This window comes from Coturnix japonica, chromosome 2, assembly GCF_001577835.2.
Source record: "Coturnix japonica isolate 7356 chromosome 2, Coturnix japonica 2.1, whole genome shotgun sequence".
Classification (NCBI taxonomy): domain Eukaryota; kingdom Metazoa; phylum Chordata; class Aves; order Galliformes; family Phasianidae; genus Coturnix; species Coturnix japonica.
Window position 1 is genome coordinate 14,942,869 of NC_029517.1, and position 23,938 is coordinate 14,966,806.

Genomic DNA, 23,938 nt, shown 5'->3' on the forward strand with positions numbered 1-23,938 from the left:
TCTTCTTGACTCAAACTTCTTGAAGATCTGAGATAGTGTATTTATGTGCAGTTGTCTGCACTGTCAACTACTCTTTCATACAAGAATTTCATATAAGGCACAACTGTGTCCAGAGACAGCCATGGAATCATAGGATTACAGAACACTGGAAGGGACATTAAGATCATCCCATTCCAACCTTCCCACTCTTTCAGGATTTAGATCAGACCTTCCTGACACTTGAAAGGGCAAGGGAAAAGCACCTAAAGATGGCAAAGGATGTAAAGGCAGTAAGGGTATGACATCAGGAAAGGTAAGAAAACATTCAGGAAAGCAAAAAATCATATAAGGAAACATGGGAAATAAATAAATATGACACTCAATTTTTTAGCGAGGTTTATACAATAACTCTTCTTTGAGGCTTTAGGAAATTCCTTCATCTTTACTTTTACAGCTTTGGAATCTCTAAAACTTGAACAGCTTTAAATTATAACAACACGTGTGCAATTTTAAATTGCTTTTCTGTGTGTTATAATCTTCAATAAACCATATCATTTCTTGGGAGACCAGACTCATTTAATGCACATGACAGAGAAATTCCAGCGATAAATCAAGGTTGGTTAATAAAGAAAGCTGTATAATTTGTTGCAAACAACATTTTAGATGCCTAGTGAACAAGACAAAATGCTGCAGGAGAAAAAAGGTCTTGAGCACATGCAGGAGAACTGAATTCTAACTTCGTGCCTCAGAGCTCCTCTGCAAATGCAGAAGTCACCACTCAATCTCAGAACTTTCTTCTTGCTGTTCTTCTTGCTAGCTGGGGACCAACCTAGAATTTTTTTTGTTGCAGTCTGCAGCAGAACTGAGCACACTGCTATTAAAGCCTGTTGACCACTCTCTTGTGCCCCATCATCCACTTCTGAGTAGGTGGAAGATGGAGAAGCAAGCTGAGTGTGGGACTGCTTCTCTTATATCTTAAAGAGGATGAAAGCAAAGGCCAACAGTATCCAAAATAGTTGAAGGATGGGAAAGACTTGAAACCATACAAGAAATGGATTCTGCTGCCTAGACAAGAGGAAGTCATAGCATCTCCTAGCCTCTCCCAAAGCCTTCTCCTCCCACAGGTGGCTTGCAGAAGAATCTGAATACAGAACTTACTGATACACAAATGTGGCTGAGACAAGCTGTTACTGGTTTCCTTAGGAGAAACACTTTGTACAAACAGTGACTACAGAAGGGTTATCGGCTTTCGTCTGTGATGGGGCAGGTATAAAGAACAATGAATGTCACTGCCGGGGGCACTGCAACTTGAACTGCTCAGACCAAGGGTTCCAACTACTTCTGAGAAAGGAAAACTGAAAAATGTTGACTGCTCATTATAAAAGAAGAAAGAAAAACAGAGCATTACTTTTGGGGGAAAATTTCACTTTCCATCACCCTTAAACATGCTTTATTTTAAATTAAATTGACAGATGCAGTTAATCCAAGATGAATGAATTGCCCCACTTCATTTAGTCTTGTAGAGGAGACATTTCTAGTTGCCTTTGTTGCTCTTCCCTACACTTACTTAAGATTTACTTTGTTCTAGTGATGGGAGACTGAGATCGCACACATAATTGGTAATAGGGACTATGAAAGAGATGTACATGGCATGAAGAGCAGTGGGTTACAATAAAAAAAGGGCAGTCTTGTAGTGAAAGCTGCAGAAGGTTTCTTTGTAAAACAGGATTCACTTCCCATTTCTGCTGTAAAAACTTTAGACAGCCCTGGTTGCATCGCTTAGAGTAAGCCTTTCACAAGCAATCGCTATTTTCACATTTTCTGAGAGTCTTAACATGAAAACTAAAGGCAGATCTTCACCAGTGTTGAATTCTAATAATTACCTTCTGGCTGGGCTTTCCACACAGAGAAGGCTATAAACACAGCTCAGAAGAATTAGTTACCAGATGTCTCAAGAGAGCACTCAAAAGAGATAGCTGTTGCTGACAATTTTTGGCATTAATCTTTGTACATTCATGCTAAGGAGAACATGGTTCAAGAATGCCCATTTGGAAATTAACGATCTTCATTCACTGAATACTCTGAACAAAGTACTCTAAATATGGCATAGGACCACATCAAATGGGGATAACAAAAAGAAATAATAATCACTCATTCACAGAATGCAGCTGAGGGCCTGTACAAAACTTAATAAGGGGGTCTTTATGAGGCTGTGCCACAATGCCCTAACTCAGAACTTTAAGGGAACCCTTAATTCTCAATCTGTCAGAGCCGGTCCTGCCAATTCATATCCTCTTCAGATGCAAGGATTATATAGTTTAAATATTAACAAATGAACAGTGGGAGGAAACCCTTTTGGGAACAGAGACTAAAATACTCCTTTGTTCCTTTTCCTGGCTGAGGGCATTCCGTAATTATGACAGAGTTGTGTGTTTGAAATTCCCTTGATATCCAGAACCCAAAACCTGAACTCCCAAGTAGTGCAGCAGCTAAGCCAGAGGAGCACAGCTCCTGCCAGCTGGGAATCACACTTGTGCTTAGGAAAAACACCCAGCTGCATTTGTTTAAAACCTGCCTTTAACTTCTGGTTTAAATAAAATGTCAAAAAACACACACAGGATACACATGGGGATTTTTAAAAGATGAGAGCTTAAATGCTGTCCACATTGGGTAAAACTCTGGTCCTAATGAAGACAGGATCCTCCATGCACCAAGATTTTATCTCTATCTTTCTCTCTTGCCAGGGGCTCTGCACATTAAACTTATTATTTTGTTTTTCTTTTAGTGGTCATTTTTTTGAGTACTGCGCTTACATCTCTTTCACTAAGATGATTCTTCCCTCCAGGTAAAGAATAATAGTTTGATCTGTGACACCACAAGCCTTTGGTTACCACAAGTTTTTCAGCCATTTTATTCTAACTTGAAATCAGAAATCAGGCTGTGGCAGGTAGAGGTATAGGATTTATTCAAGCCATAACAGAAAGACTTTGATGATGAGCCTTTTCAGACCCTCAGGTCTTTCTCTAATATCTCAGCTTGAGATCCATGCCATGGCTTGTCTAGGAGATGGATCCCATAGCTCCAACAGTGGTGCACAAACACAATGGAAATGAAAGAATCCAGGCAAGTGCGAATTAGAATACCCACAAATATCCAACACCAAGGAAAGTACATAATAACTTACATTACGTTACACTGATAAGCATTTACTGAAGGCAAATTTCTCTCATCAGCATATCAGAGCAAAAAGACAGTGTTAAAAATGTTGACAACCTTTTATGTCTGAGTCCATACTATTCTCACAGAGCACCCTCTCAAATTTAATGGAAATGTAAATATAAAACATTCACTGCAATAAGAGTCTCAGGAGACAGAGACTAAGTAGGATGATTAGTATGGAAAATGCTTCATAAGTCCTAGCTCCAGTAATCTCTGGTAGCATAAAGGCTTCATCTCATTATGACTTTCTAACAGAGACTTGTTAATTCTCACTTTGCTAATCTGTGACCTTGAAAATTCCATCTCTACATTTCAGTGAGACAACGCCAGAAGGGTGAAAAACAGTGAGGCATTGGAGCATTGGCTACAGGTGACAGAATATATTACAAAATATTAATTAGCTTTGTATAAAGTCCTGTGCCCAGCTACATTAAATTAATTAACAAATCTTTCACAAATTATCATCATACATTTTTATTTGCCACTTTAAATCAAATATCATAATCTATCACATAACTTGCAGCATAAAATCCTTCAGAAGGCTGTTCCCAGTCAACTGCAGGAATGAAAGGGGTTCTGCATTATGTATATTTCTCCTGATAGCTCTTTGATATAGATTATCTAGCTTTGGAACTAGGTCCTCCTGGCTGTAAGCTTTTCAGACTCTATTAACAATAAACACCTTCAAGTGTACACAGACATACTGAAGACTTGCACAAATGTTTACAAGGTAGTTCGGGTGCACAAAAGGCCCGAACAAAGGAAATTATAACCAACTGTATTCAGGCTTGTGAGTCAGCTTTGTCTGTACTATGCTTGATTGCATTTTGAAAACAAAAAGAAACATTAAAAACCCCTCTAGATGTAAGTTTCTCTTAAAAAAACAATCTTTTCTATTTCCAACACGTCATTTAGTATCAAACAGGTCATATTTAGCCATTAACATCTGAGTTGTTATTCAGTTCACTACCGCAGTTGTAAGATGAAGGGAATAAATACATTTGTTGGCCATTATGCAACAACTACTGGCATCAAAGTTTTAATAATCCTACCCTGTATTACTGGCTGTGAAATGCAGTAAAATTTTCATCCAGAATGGATCATTGAAGATGACACCATGTTGCACATTTAATTCTCATTTGTTATTAATTTTACATCATCTCTGGTGATAATACTGTTGTATTATGACAAAACAGAGTTCTATTTTCTTAGTATATCCCTCCAAAAGGGCCCAGATGGAGTCACATTTCAAGAAGTACTTGTGTTGGGGTGTTAAGTTGTCTTTGCAAGGATTTATGAGTGCATACAGTAGTTCTGAGTAGATGGAGTGTTCTAGAATAGCTGAGTTAGGCCTGTAGGTTAAGAGTTAGTGGGTGGGGATTTAGGTAGGTGTGTGTCTAGGTTGTCTCGCGTGCATCGGGTTTTGCGTAGCGGGTGTACGCGTCTGCGTGGGATTTAGGATGGTATATAAGGTGTGTGACGCAGCAATAAATTGAGAGAAGACATGATGGCATCCATGTTTGTGTCTCTCTCCCCCAGACAGTTCAGATCCCGGGATAAGTCGGGTTAATTGGTGAATACGTCATACTTATTTATACTTCTCTTCACATTGTTTACCCATGAGAACATCCACAAATGAGGAGCAGTGTGCCTGAGAGATCTTATATGAAGGAGGGAAGAGCAGAGCACAGCACAGGGATGAGAGGGAATCGAGTAACTTAGAGCTGTGGAAAGTCCTTGGTGAAGTGGTTTGTCCTTTAAAATGTTGTGTGTTAATACACACTGGCATTCTGTACTCCACTCTCAGTGAAAATACTCCAAATATCACTGTTTGTTTCTATCCATCTTGCCTTCACTCCCATGTGAAATGCTTTACCTTCCCCTTATTTTCAGCAGCAGGTCTCTCGCGAAGGAAAGAAAGGGCAGAAAGATAAATACTTAGATAAGATTTCAAAACATTTATGTATTTGAGTGTGGGTGGCAGACCTGCGCTGTACTGGAACCAAGGGTTCTAGGTGCAGATGCAATGAAACTATCCAGTGATTGGGATAAAGAACGTTTCACCATATAGCTACACCCTGGCATGGTACATTATAACACTATAAAATTAAGGAAACAAAATGTGTCATATTTTTTCCTTGGTATGACAGAACTGAACTCTGCAGTGTGGCATTTTTAGCTCCTACCTATCCTAACCCCTGACAGCATATCTAGAAAATGTATTAAGTTGAAAAGTTTGGTATGCATTTCCTATTCCCATTGCTTTTGTATTAAAGTATGTGCAGTTTTATATGAAAGAGTGTTCTTGCAAGTTCTCTCCCTCCTCATACAACAGCACTGTCCAGTTTTGCGGGGCAGAAGTGTAAAGCCCTCCACAGTTATTCCTACCATAAGTTCTCAACGTACTAGTGTAGAATAGTTAGATATATTCAGCAATCAAAAAAAAAAACCCCATTTCTGGAGCACCAATCACCTTGTTACTATTGTCTTAGTTACAAACCTTTGAAAGTCACATAATTCTCAGTACATTTTAGTTATTTTAATCTCAGCCCATTTAAAAACATATAAGCCAAAATTTCATTCTCCTTCATGCTATTCTAATGATGTTATGAAGCCTAATAAAGCTCTAATATATTCTAAAAGGAAAAGAAATGTAAACAAATAGCAACTAAGCCTTATTTTAGACATTAGAAGATAAACTAGAAAATGAACATACCAACAGCCATCATGTAATCCCAGCGGTCCGTGAGGCACATATTGAAGATCAGGTGGTCAGATGTTTGCCCTTGACCAATTAGAGGAATGTTTCTCTCCAGATTTTGGGTTATTGCAGAAGTCCAGCCAACAAGAAACCAAAAGACTACCAGGAGAATTACAGCCAGCATCCTCATCACTCTCCCACCTGTCATATATGGAATACGCTGAGCAGTTCTGGACAGGAATACCTTCAAAACCCTAAAAAATTCAGACAGGGTAGAATTAAAAAGAGCACTAACCATGTTGTAAGAATTATATTTTCATTTTATTTCACTATCAGACTATTAAAAAATCAACATTTCTTCCCTTGACAGCATTACAAGAGTAAAACCTGAAACATTATTACTTTTATATTCATCTTATTTAAATGGAACTGATTGCTGCCCAGAGAGTGCTACACAGCACTAATAGGAAATATTAGCTATACTTATGGTCGAGACACGCGCTGACATGCTGTGTTGTCAGGCTGTTTCGTACATTTCAGCTCCCAGTGGAAGACTCTTGTCTTGGAAAAGAGAAGGTCACATCCATAAAACAGCAACCACGTGCACCAGATTTTATTTCATTACAGTGCTGACTGTCAGCTCAACCCTAGTCATGCTGTTCCCCCATTGGATATTCTTCCCACAGAGCTTTCTGATTCTTGTAGAAGCAGTCGTGAAAGGCACTTTCAAGATGAAGGATTGAATTGTCCCAATGATTTTTACTCAAAACTACTGTAGCTGTGGATTCTGAAGCATGAGCATGGGCACTGAATGTCTTGCTATCCACGTGGGACTAATTATTGCTGAGGTTTAGGGAACTTGAAGTTTTTAAAAGCCCGTGCCAGATCTCCAACATTTACAGCATAACAAGCACCTCAACCACCTCCCAGGTCATCTCATGGAAATTCCAGGAAAAAAAAATAAATTTAAAAACACTCCAGATTAATATTTATGTTTATTTTTGTCTAAACGGAGGCAAAAGCAAGTGGTGTTACCTCTCAAACAAATAATAGCGCAGTGTCTTTTAAGGCAAAAGCTCAAAATCTTTTCCCTATCCATGGAAATGATTCATCCTTTGACTACAAACACAGCCTTCACAGTGTGCATTAGGTGAAGTCAGAGAGCTGGATGTGTTCAACATTATTCAGCTGTTTCCCTCCCAACAGTCACTCCACAGGGAGTCACAGTTTTTGATCTTCCCGTGTTTGATAGATGTTCTCCTCTCCCTTTACAGATGCTAAGTGCTTTATGTCTGAAGCAGCTTCCCAAAGCCTTCAGGAAGGATAGGCAGGAAACTCCACAGATGCAAGGCAGACAATTTCTCTCTGCCTTCATCAGCTACAGCACCCTTGTTCCAGGCAGTGTCAGTAAATCCTTCCTTTTTAGAGCACCAAAATTTAATATGAACAAAGACTTTCCTCCTCCACACTCTGAACACCGATGAGTACTTAGCTTCTTGGAAGGAGAAAGACAGATTCTTTTTGTAATGAAATCAGAGGCACTAGCTTTTCACAGCTACAGTTTGTCTGACTAAAAGGGCTTCAGAAGAACCTGAAGTCCAGAGCAGCAATTCTCTCATCTTCCCGTGGTGATTTGAACCCAAATGCATGCTGATCACCCTTTCACCACTGGCAGGTGCATAGAATCAGTCTCCTCTGTGTATTAATGACCGTGTATCAGAGCAAAAACGTGTCCCCATGAGTTCCTACCAAGAGCAGGCCCACTCACCGTGCTGTAGCATCATTCACCTTCCTGCACCTCTGATTCAGACACCATCTGAGTTCACCATAAAAGCCAAACTGCAGCAATATGAGATCAAACTGCCTAGGAAATGTGTTGCCTGATGATGTGCTCTCCATCAGACAAGTGGGCAAATCTCTGCTCTGAATTCTCAGTAGGCAATACTTAATCCCCTTTTTCTGGAGTGTTCTATATTCATATATTGGGTTGAAAAAGTTGGTTTTTTGTCCCAGTTCTGCATAGATGGACAAGGTGAGGACTTGGTTGCAAACACGGAGAGCTAAGAATGCAGGGCAGCCCAGCAGACAGGAGAAGAAGTGATATGAAGTAGAGATAAGGAACATGCTAGTTTCAGGGCTGGCTGGGATTATCAGTCTGGGAACTGCAAGCAAAGCCATGGCTGCTGCTGTTAGATGGAGTCCATAATCTTAGAAAATAAATGAGATCATACTAAATTTTCAGGTAATAATTTCAATAATCCACCCTGTGAACAGAAAGTGCGGCTCTTAGTACCATTAGCTGTTTATGCAGTAGGCACAACAGGTGAAGGATCCAGCTCTGACTGCAATGACCTGGCACGGGTTGTTTGCTTTTTATTTCTAGTATCTGTCATTTTGTGGCTTTACTGAGTCATCCTGTCAAACTGTTCTGTTCCAGACTGATGATTTTTATTGTGACATGAAAGCTACATCAGAAAGATAAGAGGTCAAGAGCTCTTATGAATTATATTGACTTCCTATGGGGGAGGGATTAAGCCTTATCTGCTTTTTCTGGAGTAACAGTGAACATGAGATCAGTGACTTAGAACTGGCATACCAAAGTGATTCTATTGAAAGTAGTGAAGAGGTACCTACAGCCCAAATAAGGCACCTTGCCAATACAAAAGAGATCTCATACCTCACACTTGACACATACGCACACGCACAAATACTGAGAGCAGGCTTTATCTATGAACCACAAAAGATTCCTAAAGAAAGAGCATCAACACTGAAGACCCAAGTTAGATGCATTCATACCATCAGTTATTGCCTTTAGGCTCTAAAGAATGAAATCCAACTGAGGGATAGAAATGAACAGCTTTCTATACCACATCTTGGCTGAAAGTCTCCAAATCACTCACTATTTCCCACATGATTCGTCATGGCTTTACAACAAAACAGGCCTGAAGTCCAGCCCAGAAGAAGATACTCAATGAAATTAGGTTGTTTTTTTTTTTTGCTTTACTGAACCTGACCATCTACAATCTCAGCAAACCTTGGCTGAGACCTGCATCTTACACATCACAGCCTGGCCAGTTAAAGGTACAACAATTAGGAAACTTGAGTGTGTGAATACTTTAGAGAGCTCCCATTCCATGTGGTTAATAAATATATGAGGATATCCTGATGGTACACTAACAAATGACTGAGCAGTAGCCTTGGGTACTGAGTGATTGGGGAACAGTGATATTCTAACAAATTATATTTACTTTCAAATTTGCTGTTTTGAAAGTACAGTTTCATTGACACCTTCTGCAGAGTTTTGAAGTGTTTTTCTATTAACGGAAGGTAATGTACTGTAAAAATACCTCAGATGCATGGCTAGAAAACTAGGCTGTGAAGATCTGTGAAGATGAGTTAAAATCTATTTTATTTTGGTATCTGTTAAAAGCTATCATTCATAAGCAAAGACACGCGGATCAGGACATGCTGATAACCCACTCAGTACTTTCCTACATTAGTTTCAATGTTACATGTCTTGTGCCATGCCTTTAAAAATAGGAATATTCATACTGCATGGGGGAAGACTTGACAAAATGCATTATGTGACACTGAAATGTTATAAAGGTAATTCTCCAGTGCTTTGATGAAAGCCCTGGCTCTGCACCAATGTATAGGGAATAATCTGGGCTGCTCTAATTACCAACAGTTTCACCAGACTGAGGAAGTTCAGAAATCTTGGAAGGGAATTCACAAATAGCTCAAGGGAAGGCTCAGGTTATTAGGAAGCAAAAATAATCCAAGAGTTTCCCACTGCAATCAGAACCACTCACCCATTCCCATGAGTAGCACTGGCCTCTCAGTATCATGCATTTTGAATAGCATAGAAAGAGTATAAAAAACATGACTTGTTTTAATGAAAATATATTGACTTGAAGTAGATTCTTTCTGTCAATCTGTCAGCAAGCCTGCAATGAGCAAACTGAATGATCCGTTGTTTCTTTAAATGTAGCCTAGATTCTATCCTTTTTCATGTCATACACGTGCTTTGTTTTCTTCTTTTACCTCCCACCTGAGAAAAGCTCAACTTCCTGGTGGAATACAGATCAAAGAGCTTTCTCTGTCTGCAGCTGATCCCAAGGACAGTAGCTGGAGTCCTTTGGCAGATCAGCCAGGCTTTGTCTTTCTCCTGTGCCTGCTTGCTCCACAGCTCACTGCCCAGCTGCATGCATCTGTTCTGCTTGGCTGCCAGTCACTGAACCTGTGTGTGTGTGTTGCTTTTTGAAGGGTTTTTGTTCACATCACCATACTCTCTAGATGTGTCCCATCAGATGATTCCTCAGCTGGATTTACCCATCCTGGGTGTGTGCCAATAGATGCTCCAAGTATAGGGGAGTTGGGAAGCAAGAAAGCTCAGCTGGAGCCTGGCTGTGCCCACATAACTAGGCCTTGGTGATGCAGGACCAAGTCTCCTTTATGAAATCCTCATCTGCTTTGTGCTAATTATCTCTTCTAATAAACTTACTGCTCTAATGCCTTCTTGAATCCTGCTGAGATTAGCAGAACTACGGAGTGCCAGTGAAGCACCTGACATCTGGGCCAAGCCCGGACTGTACAGAGCTCCTGCAGATCACTTTGACAGTGACCATGCTCAGTGCCTTGCAAAGGGCCCTTCAGTCTGACCATACACACAAGCATTCCTCCTGTCTGCCAGTTATGGCACCTGTTACTTTTGGTCACTATAGAGCTCACAAACACAGAATCTTGTGGGAGATTCCTAAATTTCTGAAAACCCTGTGGTGGTGGGGTAGGCATAACACTACCTCCTCCTGGATCTACAACAAAATGGTTGACATAGCCATTTCAATAACATGTTTAAATAATTACATCCCTCTCTTGCTAAAAATGAGGTCAGGTCCTCAGACGTTTTTCTACGTAAGCGAACCAATCTTCCTGAGCTCTTCATTCAAATTTGAGGTGATTTAGTGACAGAAACCTTATTTCATTGATTGTTAAAGCTCCTGCAGCTAGACTTCAGTCTGAAGATTATAAATTCTTCAGGCTATACAAGCTCTGGCTAAGCTAATTATTTGCTTCTTAAGAAATCATCAGGTGATTATTAACTTTCAGTAAATCTTAAGGCCATTCAGTACCTTACCCCTATCAAAGACTTTCAGAATAGGCGGCACAAAAGATCTCAAGGTGACTATTTATCAGGAAGCTTACAGTGTGAAAATAGATTTAAGCACTGCCTGTAGGCAATCCTCTCCCACAACAGGTCAAAACATTTTCAGGACTTTCATTACAAAATTTGCTTCACAGAGTGCTGTGGAGTTAAAGCTTACAAAGCCAACTCCCCTCCTGGTTTGGCTCACACCATTTCCTTTAATAAAGGCTGATGAGTTAAAGCAGTGGGGACGACACAAATCCTCTTCCTTGTTAGTGCTGCTCCACAAAGGCATTCTCTCCCGCTGAAAACATCCACAGACAATTGCAGCAACCTTTCTGAATGTCAGAGCCGTTTTCTTGTGATCAACAGTAAGATAGCTGGTCAAAACCTTATGCCAAAGCTTCTCTTCTTAAAATAGGCACACTATTGATAGCAAAAGTCTTGCTACGGGTAAAATCCAAATCCAGACCAAAGTAAATTTGAGGATGGTTACATGTCTTGATCCATAAAGCTTTTCTTTCCTTTCTGCTTTCTTATTTCACTGGCAAGCATTGTACTTCTGAGCAGAAAACAGTAAGCCCAAATTGGAAAACACAGTACTATTCCCACATTTTGAAGGTGGCCACAAAGCCAAAATATCTCCTTCCTTTTAAGCTAAATACAATAGACATCTGATCCATTTACATAATTTGAAGAATTGCAGCTTTAGGAAAAACAACACTTAAGAGATTTTCAACAGGTTTTGCAATCAATAAAGGTGTTTCCCCACTGTTGTGAGACCCCACAGCCTGACGGCTAGATTTAGCTCACCATTTCACAGTCTGGGGCAGCTATCCTTGAGAACCTGTTAATGTGCAGACCAGTAGAGGCTTCTGAAGCATCCCCAGTCTGCAAGTTCCCCATACCTACTCTACAGGAACAAACCAGTTGACTTCCAAGACCTAAGCATAGAATTTGAGTTTGGCTTTGTCATTAGTGACCACTGGCTTTATCACTAAGTATATTATCTTCAAAAAATATATAGATCCAGTGAAAAGAAAGTGACCAGGAGAAGAGCTGCATCTGTGGAATGCCCACTAAAGCACCATGCACAGCATAATTTGGCACTGAACTTGAAAGCACTTGTTTCCCTTTCTGCTGTGAAATGATGTTAATAGGCACCACTTAAATATGACAATCCATTACTGAAGATGCAGGAAGCAAACATCAGCAACTGAAAGGACAGGAACTTCTCCCATCTTTATACACATCACCATTTTTTATGTCCTGTTATCTTTTAGAATCATAGAATCACTCAGGTTGGAAAAGACCTTAAAGATCATTGAGTCCAACCATGACCTAACCATACTACCCTAACAACCCTCTGCTAAATCATGTCCCTGAGCACCACATCCAAATGGTTTTTAAACACATCCAGGGATAGTGACCCAACCACCTCCCTGGGGAGCCTATTCCAGTGCTTAACAACCCTTTCTGTAAAGAAGTTTTTCCTGGTGTCCAACCTAAACTTACCCTGGTGCAACTTGAGGCCATTTCCCCTTGTCCTGTCACCTGTCACCAGTGAGAAGAGACCAACCCCGCTCTCGCTGTAAGCACCTTTCAGATACTGGAAGCGAGCAATAAGGTCCTCAGCCTCCTTTTCCCCAGACTAAACAGCCCCAGTCTCTTCAGCATATTCTCCAAGCCCTTCACAAGCCTCATTGTCCTTCTTTGGACCTGCTCCATCATAAAAATGTACACAATTTTTTTTTTTTATCGTATCATGCTCCCAATCTTATATCTTCATGGCTAATCGTATACAGCCATATTTTCCAAAGATGAAAAGTTTCCTCTTTCCAGCTGACATTAATGAGGTTGACATGAGTGGAACTTCCAAGATTCATGTTTTTCCCAGAAATCAGTACAGTTAATATCTGGAAAAATCTCTTCTTCTACTAGTCCACATAAGTTAACCATGCAGAGTTTTTATGTGTTGGCACTCAGTTAAGTAATAATGAGAACAATCCAGAAAAGCATTTCTTTTCAACCACAGTGAGAACAATGAGAGAGAGGAATGGCAGCACAATGAAAGGCCCAGTCTTTGTTGTGCTCTGCATTCATTTACATGCATTCATAACAACAGCAGAAAGACAGACAACCCAGTTGCAAAATAAAGAACTTGTCCCAGTATATTTTACTGTACTGCTTTACATGTAAGAATGAGCATTCATATCCAGTGGACACAACTTCCCTCTCAAATTCACATAGCAGGATTATTATACAATGTAAGGATGATAGTGATTAATCCAGTGTGGTATAGAGAAGGCTGAGGAGGGTGTTGGTCAAAAAGTGCTGAAAGAAACATAACAGTAATATTTAGCTAAAATATTTGTTGAGGATTTTGTGCTTACTTTAATGAAATCAATGTTAACCACTTTATAATGACTGACAGGCAGCACTGTTTTATATCAGCTGTGTTGAAAATGAAGCTCTTTATCAGCATTGTGTTCTCCCTCCACTTGTGGAAAAAATATTAACTTTATCTTGTGGTCTGTGCATGCAGGTATCACAGCCAAGACCTTCATGTGTATTTGAAAGGAAAGTTTATTCTTTGTCTTGTCTGCAAAAGACAAGATTCAAACCACATACATAACAGATTAAATCAGGAACATCTCCACCTGTCACAAGATACAGCAGTGTCACCACCAATGGTAACCGAGACCAAAGGCAATGCTAACTTCTTTGGATAAAATTTGCACGTGATGAATTATATTGTTATTACTAAAACCAGTCTCCTGCAAGTAGATTACATTGAAGGGAATGAAAATGCTGGAAATGCTACAAAAGCCCATCAGGTCTCTGATCAAGTCAATCAGTTCTGAGAATACCAAAATAACTGAGATATGAAAGGAGAGGTTTAGAAATTACCTAATCTGACACTCTTGACTAAAGATGCATCAACTACAGCAGGTCACTGAGGACTTTGTACAGCTGGGTTTGGAGTTACTTGTGTATGTCAAGCATCTCCCACAGCAAGGAGAGGAAGAGCCCAATTCTGGCATGGAGGAGCAGTGACCTTATGTACAACAAAGAGCACAACATGTGAGTTAAATATCAAATGCTCCCAGAGCTGATCGACATGCAGTTCTCAGGATCACAGGAGACACTTAAGATCTAGGAAAAACGTCAGATGTAAATTTGCTTCACCATAAGGGTGCAGATATTTGGCATCAAGGGCTGAAGTACCTGCAGCTCTCCCTTCATTTTCAGTCTTCTTACTCTACATTTGTAAGTCCTCCAGTCTCAAGAGCAATAATGAGATATGGTTCCAAACCTTAATAATTTCAAAACTCCTGTATTTTCTTCTAAATATAGATGATGTCAGGGGCAAACAAACACTAGATGGTAGCCAGGCTGCTCATCACATACACTCCCTGCCATACTGCCCAATTTATTTTTGTTTCCCTCAGCATTCACTAAGAACATCAGAAAAAAGGTTATTCCACAGTACAAGCAAACAGACCAAAATAGAATTGTTCTGATCTAACCTCCTTCACACTCCAGTATTTGAAAACCTCCTCCTGGTGTAAGAACGAGTAGCGCAGTGACCATGTAAGAAAATGAACAACAGTATGTGACTGCAGCATCTCAGCAGAAGGAAAAAAATATAGTCCAAAGTCAAAAACAGAGGAATGAGAAGAATGCATCTCTTTTGTTCAGGGTACTAAAATAAAGGAACAAATTACTAAAAAAACCCACCCAACAAATAAAGCGCCTCATCTGTGTAAAATATATATCCGATTAACTGTTGAAGGCTAGATTCTTCTGCCCTGACTGGCCTCAGCTTGGTTTGTGCAAGCATCACAGTACACAGCAGTGCAGAATATCTCAGTAATTTTCTGTATGCTATTTTTGTTTGAACCCAATATGTTGTCTACCACTATCGTGATTTAAGCAGATGAGTTACACTGACACTCTTCAGGAGATAAAGTTGCTCTGTGCTTGTTCTTTTTCCAATGTTTCATACAAAATATGACAATTAAAATAAATCTGAAGAATTTCTGGAATTACTGTATAGTGTCAGCAGTATCCAAATAAAATTATTTTTTTCATAGATTTCTATGTTCTTTTCCCAGGTAAGTGATCAATGAACTACATTTACTCTCAAGTCTGTGTAAGCATGGGTAGCAATGAGAAAAAAAATGCTAACTAGGTTAATCACAAGCACTTCTAAGGAAGCTGCAGTTTCTTGGAAACTAATTTCTGAATGTCTGTCTGAATTTAAGATTTATGAAAACAATGAAATATTTTTAATATCTTGACAAACACATGCTGTGTGCTACCTCCCACACTCAACAAACTCACTTGTTGCCTCCCTTGCAGTGTATGATAGCATACTTGTAGGAATTGCCTCAGCATCCAGGATTGCTGATTGTCTCCTGAAGCAACCAGCCTTAATGATGTCCTTAAAAATATCTGCCAATGACCCTAATGAGAGTTTACAGGTCAGGATCTGCAGGAGCACCCATGTGGGTAATGCTGTGGTGGGTATCTGCCTGATCAGGACAAAGTAGATGAGGCCTCATCAGACTACTGATGGAAGCCTTTTGCTTCCGTGTCCTGGTCTTCATGGGATCTTCAGTAACCTGTTGGAAGTGCTACACATTAGGGCACAGACAACCCAAGATGTCTCTGGAACTCAATTAAGACAGTTTCTTACCACAGGTAAAAAACATGGCATGGAAAAAAGTAGCACCATGCCAAGCTGGATTCTATATAGTGTTGCCTCGTATTTCCCATAAGATAATGAAAAAAGTGAGAAAAGCAGAAATTAACATAAACTACTAAAGCCCAACAGGCATGGAGAGATGACATGGAGGCTGATTCTCCTATGTCTTGCAGCACAGCAGTCTATTTTTTCTGTTCATTACCTTAACCTGCTCGTTGACTTCCACAGTGCTATGGAAAAGAGCCAAAGGTGATGCTTAAGGTTTGGGTCAGAAATTGCTTGGAGACATTTTTCTTTGAATTGGCTTACTTTGGATGAAAATATTCTCTCCTACAACTTCTCTCTGCTGTTGCTTTCACTGAGAAATGAGAGACATGGTATCCCTGACTAGTAGATCTTTTCTACATATGCCAAAATACACATTTCATATTGTACTTTAAAGCACTCAGATTAGTGAATTTTTGCTAGCTTTCTTTTAATACTGAAGACAAACAAACAATTAAAACTCTCAGAGTATATCAATCAAAAGGGAGACAACAAATTTTCTGATATTCAGATAGCATGGAAATGAATTTCAATTAAAGTGTTCCAGTTTGCATGGATCATTGAAAACCCTTTTGACAGTAGTTGCTGTGAATCATTAACACAGAGGCTGTATTGCAACAGACCATTTAAATCATGGTCAAAGGCTGAGTCGTCAAAGGTTCCAAGCCAATATAGAAAAACCAAAATGATGTGTTTATTTTTAGATAAACTGAATTAAAATTACTCTTCTGTTCTGAAGGAGCATTGTGAAAGACAGAGGACAGCTAACCTAAATTTTAAAACAATCAGGAAGAAAAATAAAGAAGAATTGATAAGGCTTCTTTCTTATTAATAGTCAGTCATTGATCCAAATTCAGACTTTGTGACAACCATGGAAATGGCTATCACAATGGCTAATCACAAAATGGCTAATCACAAAAGAAACAGATCTGGACTTCTGAATAAAGCAAACAGCTTAAATGTTCTTCATACAGTATGAAGAAGTTAACAAAACAAATCAGCACAGTCTGATTGAACAGAGAGGCAAAGAGAACAGAAAATATGTTTTCATTAAAAATAGTCTTGGGATACATCATTTGGTTTCTGTGTTCTATCTGACAAGTCTTGCAAATGACATTGATGGTTGTGACTTTGCATGGTAATGCAGATGCATGATGACAGACCTGAAGCTTTCCAGGGCAGGGCATGCTGCCAGTTCTTCCTATATCCAACTATGCTCGAGTTGCATCCAGGCTGCAGCAAGCTAGGAAACAGCTAAGCACAAGTGCTCCTTGCCTTCTGAGAAGGCAGGTACAAAATCTGTCTCCCTAGTTTTGATTTTCAGTATGCTTCAGGTCACTCAGTTATACTATTCACAATAATCCAGTATTCATTCTAGATTTCTGGGACCCACCACAGGGTCTGCATTTGAGATTTGGAATAAATAGTAGTGTTTGAGTTTACAGGACGATGGAGAAAAGAGTGCTCCAGGGAGACCTGATAGTCACTTTCTGAGTATCAGAATGCCAGGCAAAAGAAATAGCAAGCTCAAGAACAAAGTTCAAAGAAGAGTACAAACAGATGGTGGCCATCACTGCATTTCCTCTATTGCAAATGACAAAAGGATAAGAAAAGACACAGAATGGTAAACAAGGATTCTGCACCTCATCTCTTGTCCACACCAGCGACATGGATGTGAAAGCAAATCTCAGTGAAGAATGTAATAAACTGCAAGTGTTTTTTCATGGGGTTTCTGGCCCTGAGGGATCAGAATGAAAAATATTAGAGTGAATGCCATAAAGAAAAGGTGAAACGTCTTAGTAAGCAGGGACTCTGTGCTGAGGGACACTGAGGTGCCCATTTGCTGCCCAGATAATCTCTCTAGAGAGATTTGCTGCCTGCTGGGGACCCACATTCAAGGCATCATGAAGAGACTATCAGGTATGGTAAAGAAGAGGGCTAATAGACTGGGAATGTTGATGCTGAACGGGATGCAACCAACCAAGAGAGGTAAGAATATAGCAACCAGCAAGCTGGCTGGGCTCATCACCATAGCTTTAAACTGGATTTGATGGGGTAATGGGATGTACTGCTGAGAAATAGAAAAGAGCTACTGTCACTTTAGTAAGGAACAGGGGAAAACCTCAGATTTGTCCCAGTGGAATCTGGGAGGGCTCCTCCAAGAAAGTAATGAGCATTCATTCAAAGACAGTAAACACTTTTTTAGGTTACATGTTAGGAAGAAATTAGGAAGAAATTCTTTATTCAGAGGGTGGTTTGGCACTGGCACAGGCTGCCCAGAAAAGCTGTACACACCCAAGATGTGGAGGCGTTCGAGGCCAGGTTGGATGGGGCCCTGGGCAGTCAGATCTAGAGGTTGGCAACCCTGCCCATGGCAGGGGGTTGGAACTAGATGAACTTTAAGGTCCCTTCTGACCTACACCATTCTAAGATTCTATGGTAAATTGAATGGAGAATTGGTCACTGTTTCTGAGGAAGGGCACTGACAGTTTCTTTACAAAAGAGTAAGTCACAGATAAAAGAAAATATTACAAAATAGATGTCCTTACAAACTCCTAATTTTTAATACATTCAGATGGTAACATGGCCAATGTCTCATTTTTATAGGTGTAATAGGTTTTATTCATCAGAGGTTAGTATGAGTTGATCCTCACCAGAAGCCACGAATTTCCACTTATAGCAGAGCTTGACAGTCAGCACCTAGAAGGATCTCAGAGTAATATATATAAGCAATTTTCTCAAATAGAAATGTGTTATTTGCAAACTGAATAAAAACTTGGAAGAGATTTGGTCACTGCAGCCATATTCTCCAAAGCATTTGAAAAAGTACAGAGAAGCAAAGTCCAGAGCTGGTATATGTTAATCCGATTTAAAAGAAAAAGGTCTGTCCACTTTAAGATAAAAGGCAGACTTACTGCTGAGGAAAGATCCTGCATAAAGTAATTAAGGTTGTTACTAAGAGATACTGGGACAGTGTAACTCTGGCCCTTTTGTCAGTTTTGAGGCTCTCAGCACTACAGAGTTTTGTTCAAAGCAAATAAGAGAGTGATTTCTGAGGTGCAAGAGAAATAGGTCAGAAGGAATATATAATGGTTATTAAAAGACTGGGAGAAATTGTAAGAGAGCTAGGAAACATGGGGCCTAATAAAAATAATATTAAATATAAAGCTTGGTGTACAACTTCATAAAACAAATATGAACAGTGGCATGAAATAGAAATTAAAAAAAAAAAAAGTAATGCTGAAAATCAAATCAGAGAAAAGACCCTGGTTCATTCCAAGCAACAGGGTAGTACCAATGAATCCCTGGCTGCCAACATCCAATGTTTTGCAGAATAAAATATCAAAAATGAGCATATCTGCGCTGTTGAAAATTGATGCCAGAGGGTCCTAGTGGATATATAAAATGATACTTAAGGAAAATCAAAAAGCCTAGCAAGATGTGTGCTTGTATGACTGGCTGGCACTCTGGAAAAAGATGCTAGGGGAGGAGAACGCTACAGAACGCAGGTCTTCCCCACCAGCTGCTCTGCTCTTACATGAAGCTGTAACCTCCCAGGGGCACATCTAGGAGGAATAGGAGGCATCCCCTGTTGCAAAGTTCAGGTTAGCAAAACAGGTTCACTTAAGTCACTGCTATTCTGGTAGCTTTGCAATTAAGTAATGCTAACTGTTCATTCTCAGTCAGGTGCTATGGTGCAACTCCACTGATCCAGTCATTACATCCAAGAAAGGCAGCACTGCGTTTTATGCCACCAGTGCTTTGTTAACACTGGTCAGGTAAAGACACGTTTTATCAAGAAATTAATAGCAATTTTTGGCCTTGACGGTAAGCCAGAAAAAGCAACTTATACTTAAGAATATTTAGTCCAGGCACCAGTTCTCCCAGTACTAAACATCTGCATTGGGGTCTAATCAGGATGAATTTTAAAGCAGCTGGTATATCTCATTAAACAGTACTGCTCTAAACATATCCTTTCAGTTTACAAGTATGCTTAATTCTGAAACTGAACCACATTAATATGGATGATATAATTTATATTGTGTGTTTGTTTTTTGTTTTTTAAAGACTAATATGGAACTAAAACCAAATTATAAAGTTTGATACATTGTGTCACACGGATCATTATATTTTTCTATGCAAACTCCAGTAATTTGTAGTCATGCTTAAGTATATCTTCCAAGAAGGGATTCAGTTTTGATCTGGAAGCAGTACAAAGAACTTTCCATATCTCTTGTTTGGTTTTTCAGTAGCGGAGCACCGTTGCTGTGAAAAACTTGTGCCAGATTGCTCATTTGAATTTCAGTGGCTTTGGCTTCCAACTACCAGATCTTACTAAGCCTCTGCCCAGTAGATTAAAGAGTCTTTCATGCCTACTTTTTTCCCCCCACCTTGTTTATATATCACACACACACACACACACACACACACACACACACACACAAAATCATCTTCCAGTCTTTTTGATGATCTAAACAACAGATTGGATTTGAGGGTATCAAACACTTTTCTAAGCCCCCAAATATGTTCTGAACCATATCCATCTACTGGATACCTCCCTATTGCAAAATGAATTCCTTAGCGGTAATCTTTGAAACAAAAATTTGTGATATTAACTAGTTCCTAACCATAATTTCTTTTGAGTCTATTCAAATGCACCTCTTTGACTAAGCCCAAGGCACAAGGCAATGAAGATTACTTTTCATTACTACCCCTTCTCAAACAAAATGTACCATTTCATCAAGCCTTGCGTTGTCCACAAATTTTATGAGTAATCATTTTGTGTTTGGTTCTTCATTGCTACTGAAAATGCTAAATGGTTTCAGGCTTACTTCTTGATAAGATATGAGCTCACTAGAAGCACCCCCATGCAGTCATGATTTTTCACTGATAACCAATGTAATCTGAACATCTCTCCTTCTTAGGAGATTTCTTCTCCTTACTTAGCTGTGATCAGCCCATGTGTGGAGTGTGAGTCATACACTCAACTCCCTCTTCACAATCCTCCACAAATAGCCTGTAACAGGCATTGCAGTGTGATGCCTGGCTTCTCTTTTATGCCATAATCCTACCCAGCACAGCTGGGCAGCAGCTACCTTCTTTTACTGACTAATTCTGTCATTCCCACAGAAAGAAAAAAACAGCCTGTAGAACTAATTCACATGTATCGCAAGTGTGCAAGCTCACCTGGAACAAGGAGGCTGCTGTATTACACAGCAGCACAAAGTTTCACCACCTGATGGGATTCTGTACTGAGCTGCATTTCAGCTTCATCACTGAAGCCCTCCTGAAACCATAGGATGTGCAAAACCTAACATTTCTCCCATTATCCACTGTGGTGCTGTTGCATGCGCCATCATGAGATCTGAAAGGTCTCCTGGTACCTGTGGGTCACTGCAGAGGGCCTTACCACCCACTCCTTTTCTTCTAAGCAGGACAGCAGTACAATTTCAATATTACAAAACTGGATGCTTTCTTCACCTTCTCTTGCAACTTTCCTAGCCAAACTTAGTCCACTGAGATAAAGCAGAATGTGTGCTACATTAAGATGATTTATAAAAAGGGAACCATACAGCTGTATTTACAATATATTTATATAAATTAAATATTAATAGGAATATGTAAAAATATTTTTAAGATTACAGTGCTCTAATAAAATTATATAGTTTAGAATTATAGAATGCCCTAAGTTAGAAAGTACCCACTAGCATCACTGAGTCCCAACCCTGGCTCCGGCTAGGACTGCCCAATATCCAAACCCAGTGTCCAGTAGTGGTGTCCAAACACTCGCTCATTGAACTCCATCACTCAGGGCCATGCCCACAGCCCTGTGCAGCCCATCCCATGCCCACTGCCCCTCTGGTTGTTGCTGGGCCAAACTACACTCAGAGCAGGAGCTGAGGCTACACAGAGCAGAGCAGACAAGCTGTCCTTCCCCTGGTGGCAGTGCTGAGCCTGGTGCACTCCAGGGCACAACTGGCCCTTTGGGCAGCCAGGGCACACTGCTGGATCACATTCAACTTAATGTAAGTCAGAGCCCCCAAGATCTCTTTTGTGGAGATGCTCTCCAGACTCCTATGCCCCATTCTGAACACATAGACAGGGTAGCCCCGTTCCTTGTACGGAATCTGGCACTTCTAATCCTCACGCAATTGTTGCTTGCCCACTAATTTGTAAAGATCTCTGTGCAAGCCATCTCTACTCCCAAGGGCTTCTATATCTCTTTCCGATTTAGCATCATACATGAACTAACTTAATTTACCTTCAAATCCATTATCAAAGTCATTGATGAAAACATTAAAAAGAACTGGTACTAAAGTGTAGCCCTGCCAAACCTCACTAGTGACTAGCTGTCAGCCTGATGTAATCCCGTTTACTAAAACCCTTTGAGACCAACTCATCGGCCAGTCATTCACACAACACAGTCTGGTTTTGTCCTGCTCTCCTGCTGGACATTTTGTCCAGAAGGAGACCGTGAGAAACAGAAACAAAATCTTTGCTGAAATCCCAAGAGATTCAACATCAACTGGCTTCTCTTGTTGAATTTCCTCTGGATATCTTTGTCACAGTAAATTAAATAGGACATTCCCCTGGGAATATTGTGTTGGCTGTGACCAATGACAGAATTGTCTTTCAGCTGTTTTTCACAGCATCATAGAATGGCTTATGTTGGAAGGGACCTTAAAGGTCATCCACTTCCAACCTTCTGCTATGGGCAGGGCTGACAACCACTAAATCAGGCTGCCCAGGATCCCACTAACAATTTTCAAAATCTCCCAGAATAATTTCCTCCATGCTTTCGCTTGGCACTGAAATTAGACTGACAGGCCTGCAATCGCTGAAGTCTTCTCTCTAGGGACATTTGCCAGCTTCTACTTGAATGTGATCTCACCAGATTCCCAAGACTGTTGAAAAATAATTGAGAGTGATGACATCAACCAGCTCTCTGAGTACCCTGGGATGAATCCCTTTGGGTCCCATAGACATATACACATCCTGCTGCAGCAGCAAATTACACACAAGTTTGGGGTTGACCAGGAGTTTATTGTTAGCACAGTCACAGCCTTCAAACTCAATGGCTTTGGTGGTCCCAGAGCCTGTGATCAGTGCCTAAAACAAAGGCAAAGAAGGCATTAAACATATCTGCTTTTTTGGCATCCCTATTGGTGAAGTGGCCAACATCATCAAGTAAAAGACTCCTGTGTCACCTCTCAGTCTCCCAAGGATGGGAATGATTTTGCCCCGTGGAATGAAAGCCCAGCCCAGGCTGCAGGCACAGTGCTAAGCAAAGAAGGTTGAGGGGGGATGAAGAGCTACAGAGATGCCCCCTCCTTGTGCTGCAGAAAAGCACTGAGGAATCACAGAATTGTAGAATCACCAAAGTTGGAAAAGACCTACAAGATCATCCAGTCCAAGTGTCCACCTATCAGCAATATTGCTCCACTAAATCATATCCCTAAGTACAACATTTCTTGAATATCTCCAGGGACAGTGACTCAACTGCCTCCCTAGACAACCCATTCAAGCGCCTGACCACTCTTTCAGTGAGGAAATTTTTCCTTGTAACCAACCTGAACCTCCCGTGGTGCAGCTTGAGGCTAACGCCAACTAGTCCTATAACTAGATGGGATGGGGAAGGCCTCAGGAAAAGTGGTTGCTATGGATGGCAGTGGTTGGTGCAGGACAGTGCTGCCTCTTGTTGAATTTTTTGCTTAAAGATAACGTTTGTTAGCCCCATTCCTGTGCTAAGCTCCATCAAGATTAATTCTGCACCAAGCATCCTCATAACAGCTATGCTACATTTTATTACTTTATATAAATGACAGTAGATATTGTATTCAGAAATGTGAAACAGAACCATTATGCTGTCTAGTTAAGGCTAGTTATCGCTTGAGAATGGCAAGGATACAAAAAGACCTAAATAGGATTTTAATAATGCAGATTTTATTGTGCAAAAAGAAAAGCCATAATAAAATGGAGTATGACCATTATTTAATCTAGAAGCACTACCAAAATGAGAATTTCATTTTGAATGTGCATCATACAAGAATACTACATGGAATTACTTAACTCTTAAGCCTTGTTTTTATTTATACCATAAAATAATAGACTAGAAAAAGTTTGTAGGAGGCAAGAG

The 23,938-nt window shown here is 40.1% G+C and overlaps 1 protein-coding gene across 1 annotated transcript in view; it reads right to left on the bottom strand.

The window, feature by feature from the left end:
* The window catches only part of GPR158 (G protein-coupled receptor 158), a 165,006-nt gene that overhangs the window by 16,295 nt on the left and 124,773 nt on the right, over positions 1-23,938 (bottom strand). The window contains exon 7 of the mRNA XM_015853313.2: positions 5,915-6,153. Within this exon, the coding sequence (XP_015708799.1) occupies positions 5,915-6,153 (239 nt within the window). The remainder of the gene's footprint in view (positions 1-5,914; positions 6,154-23,938) is intronic.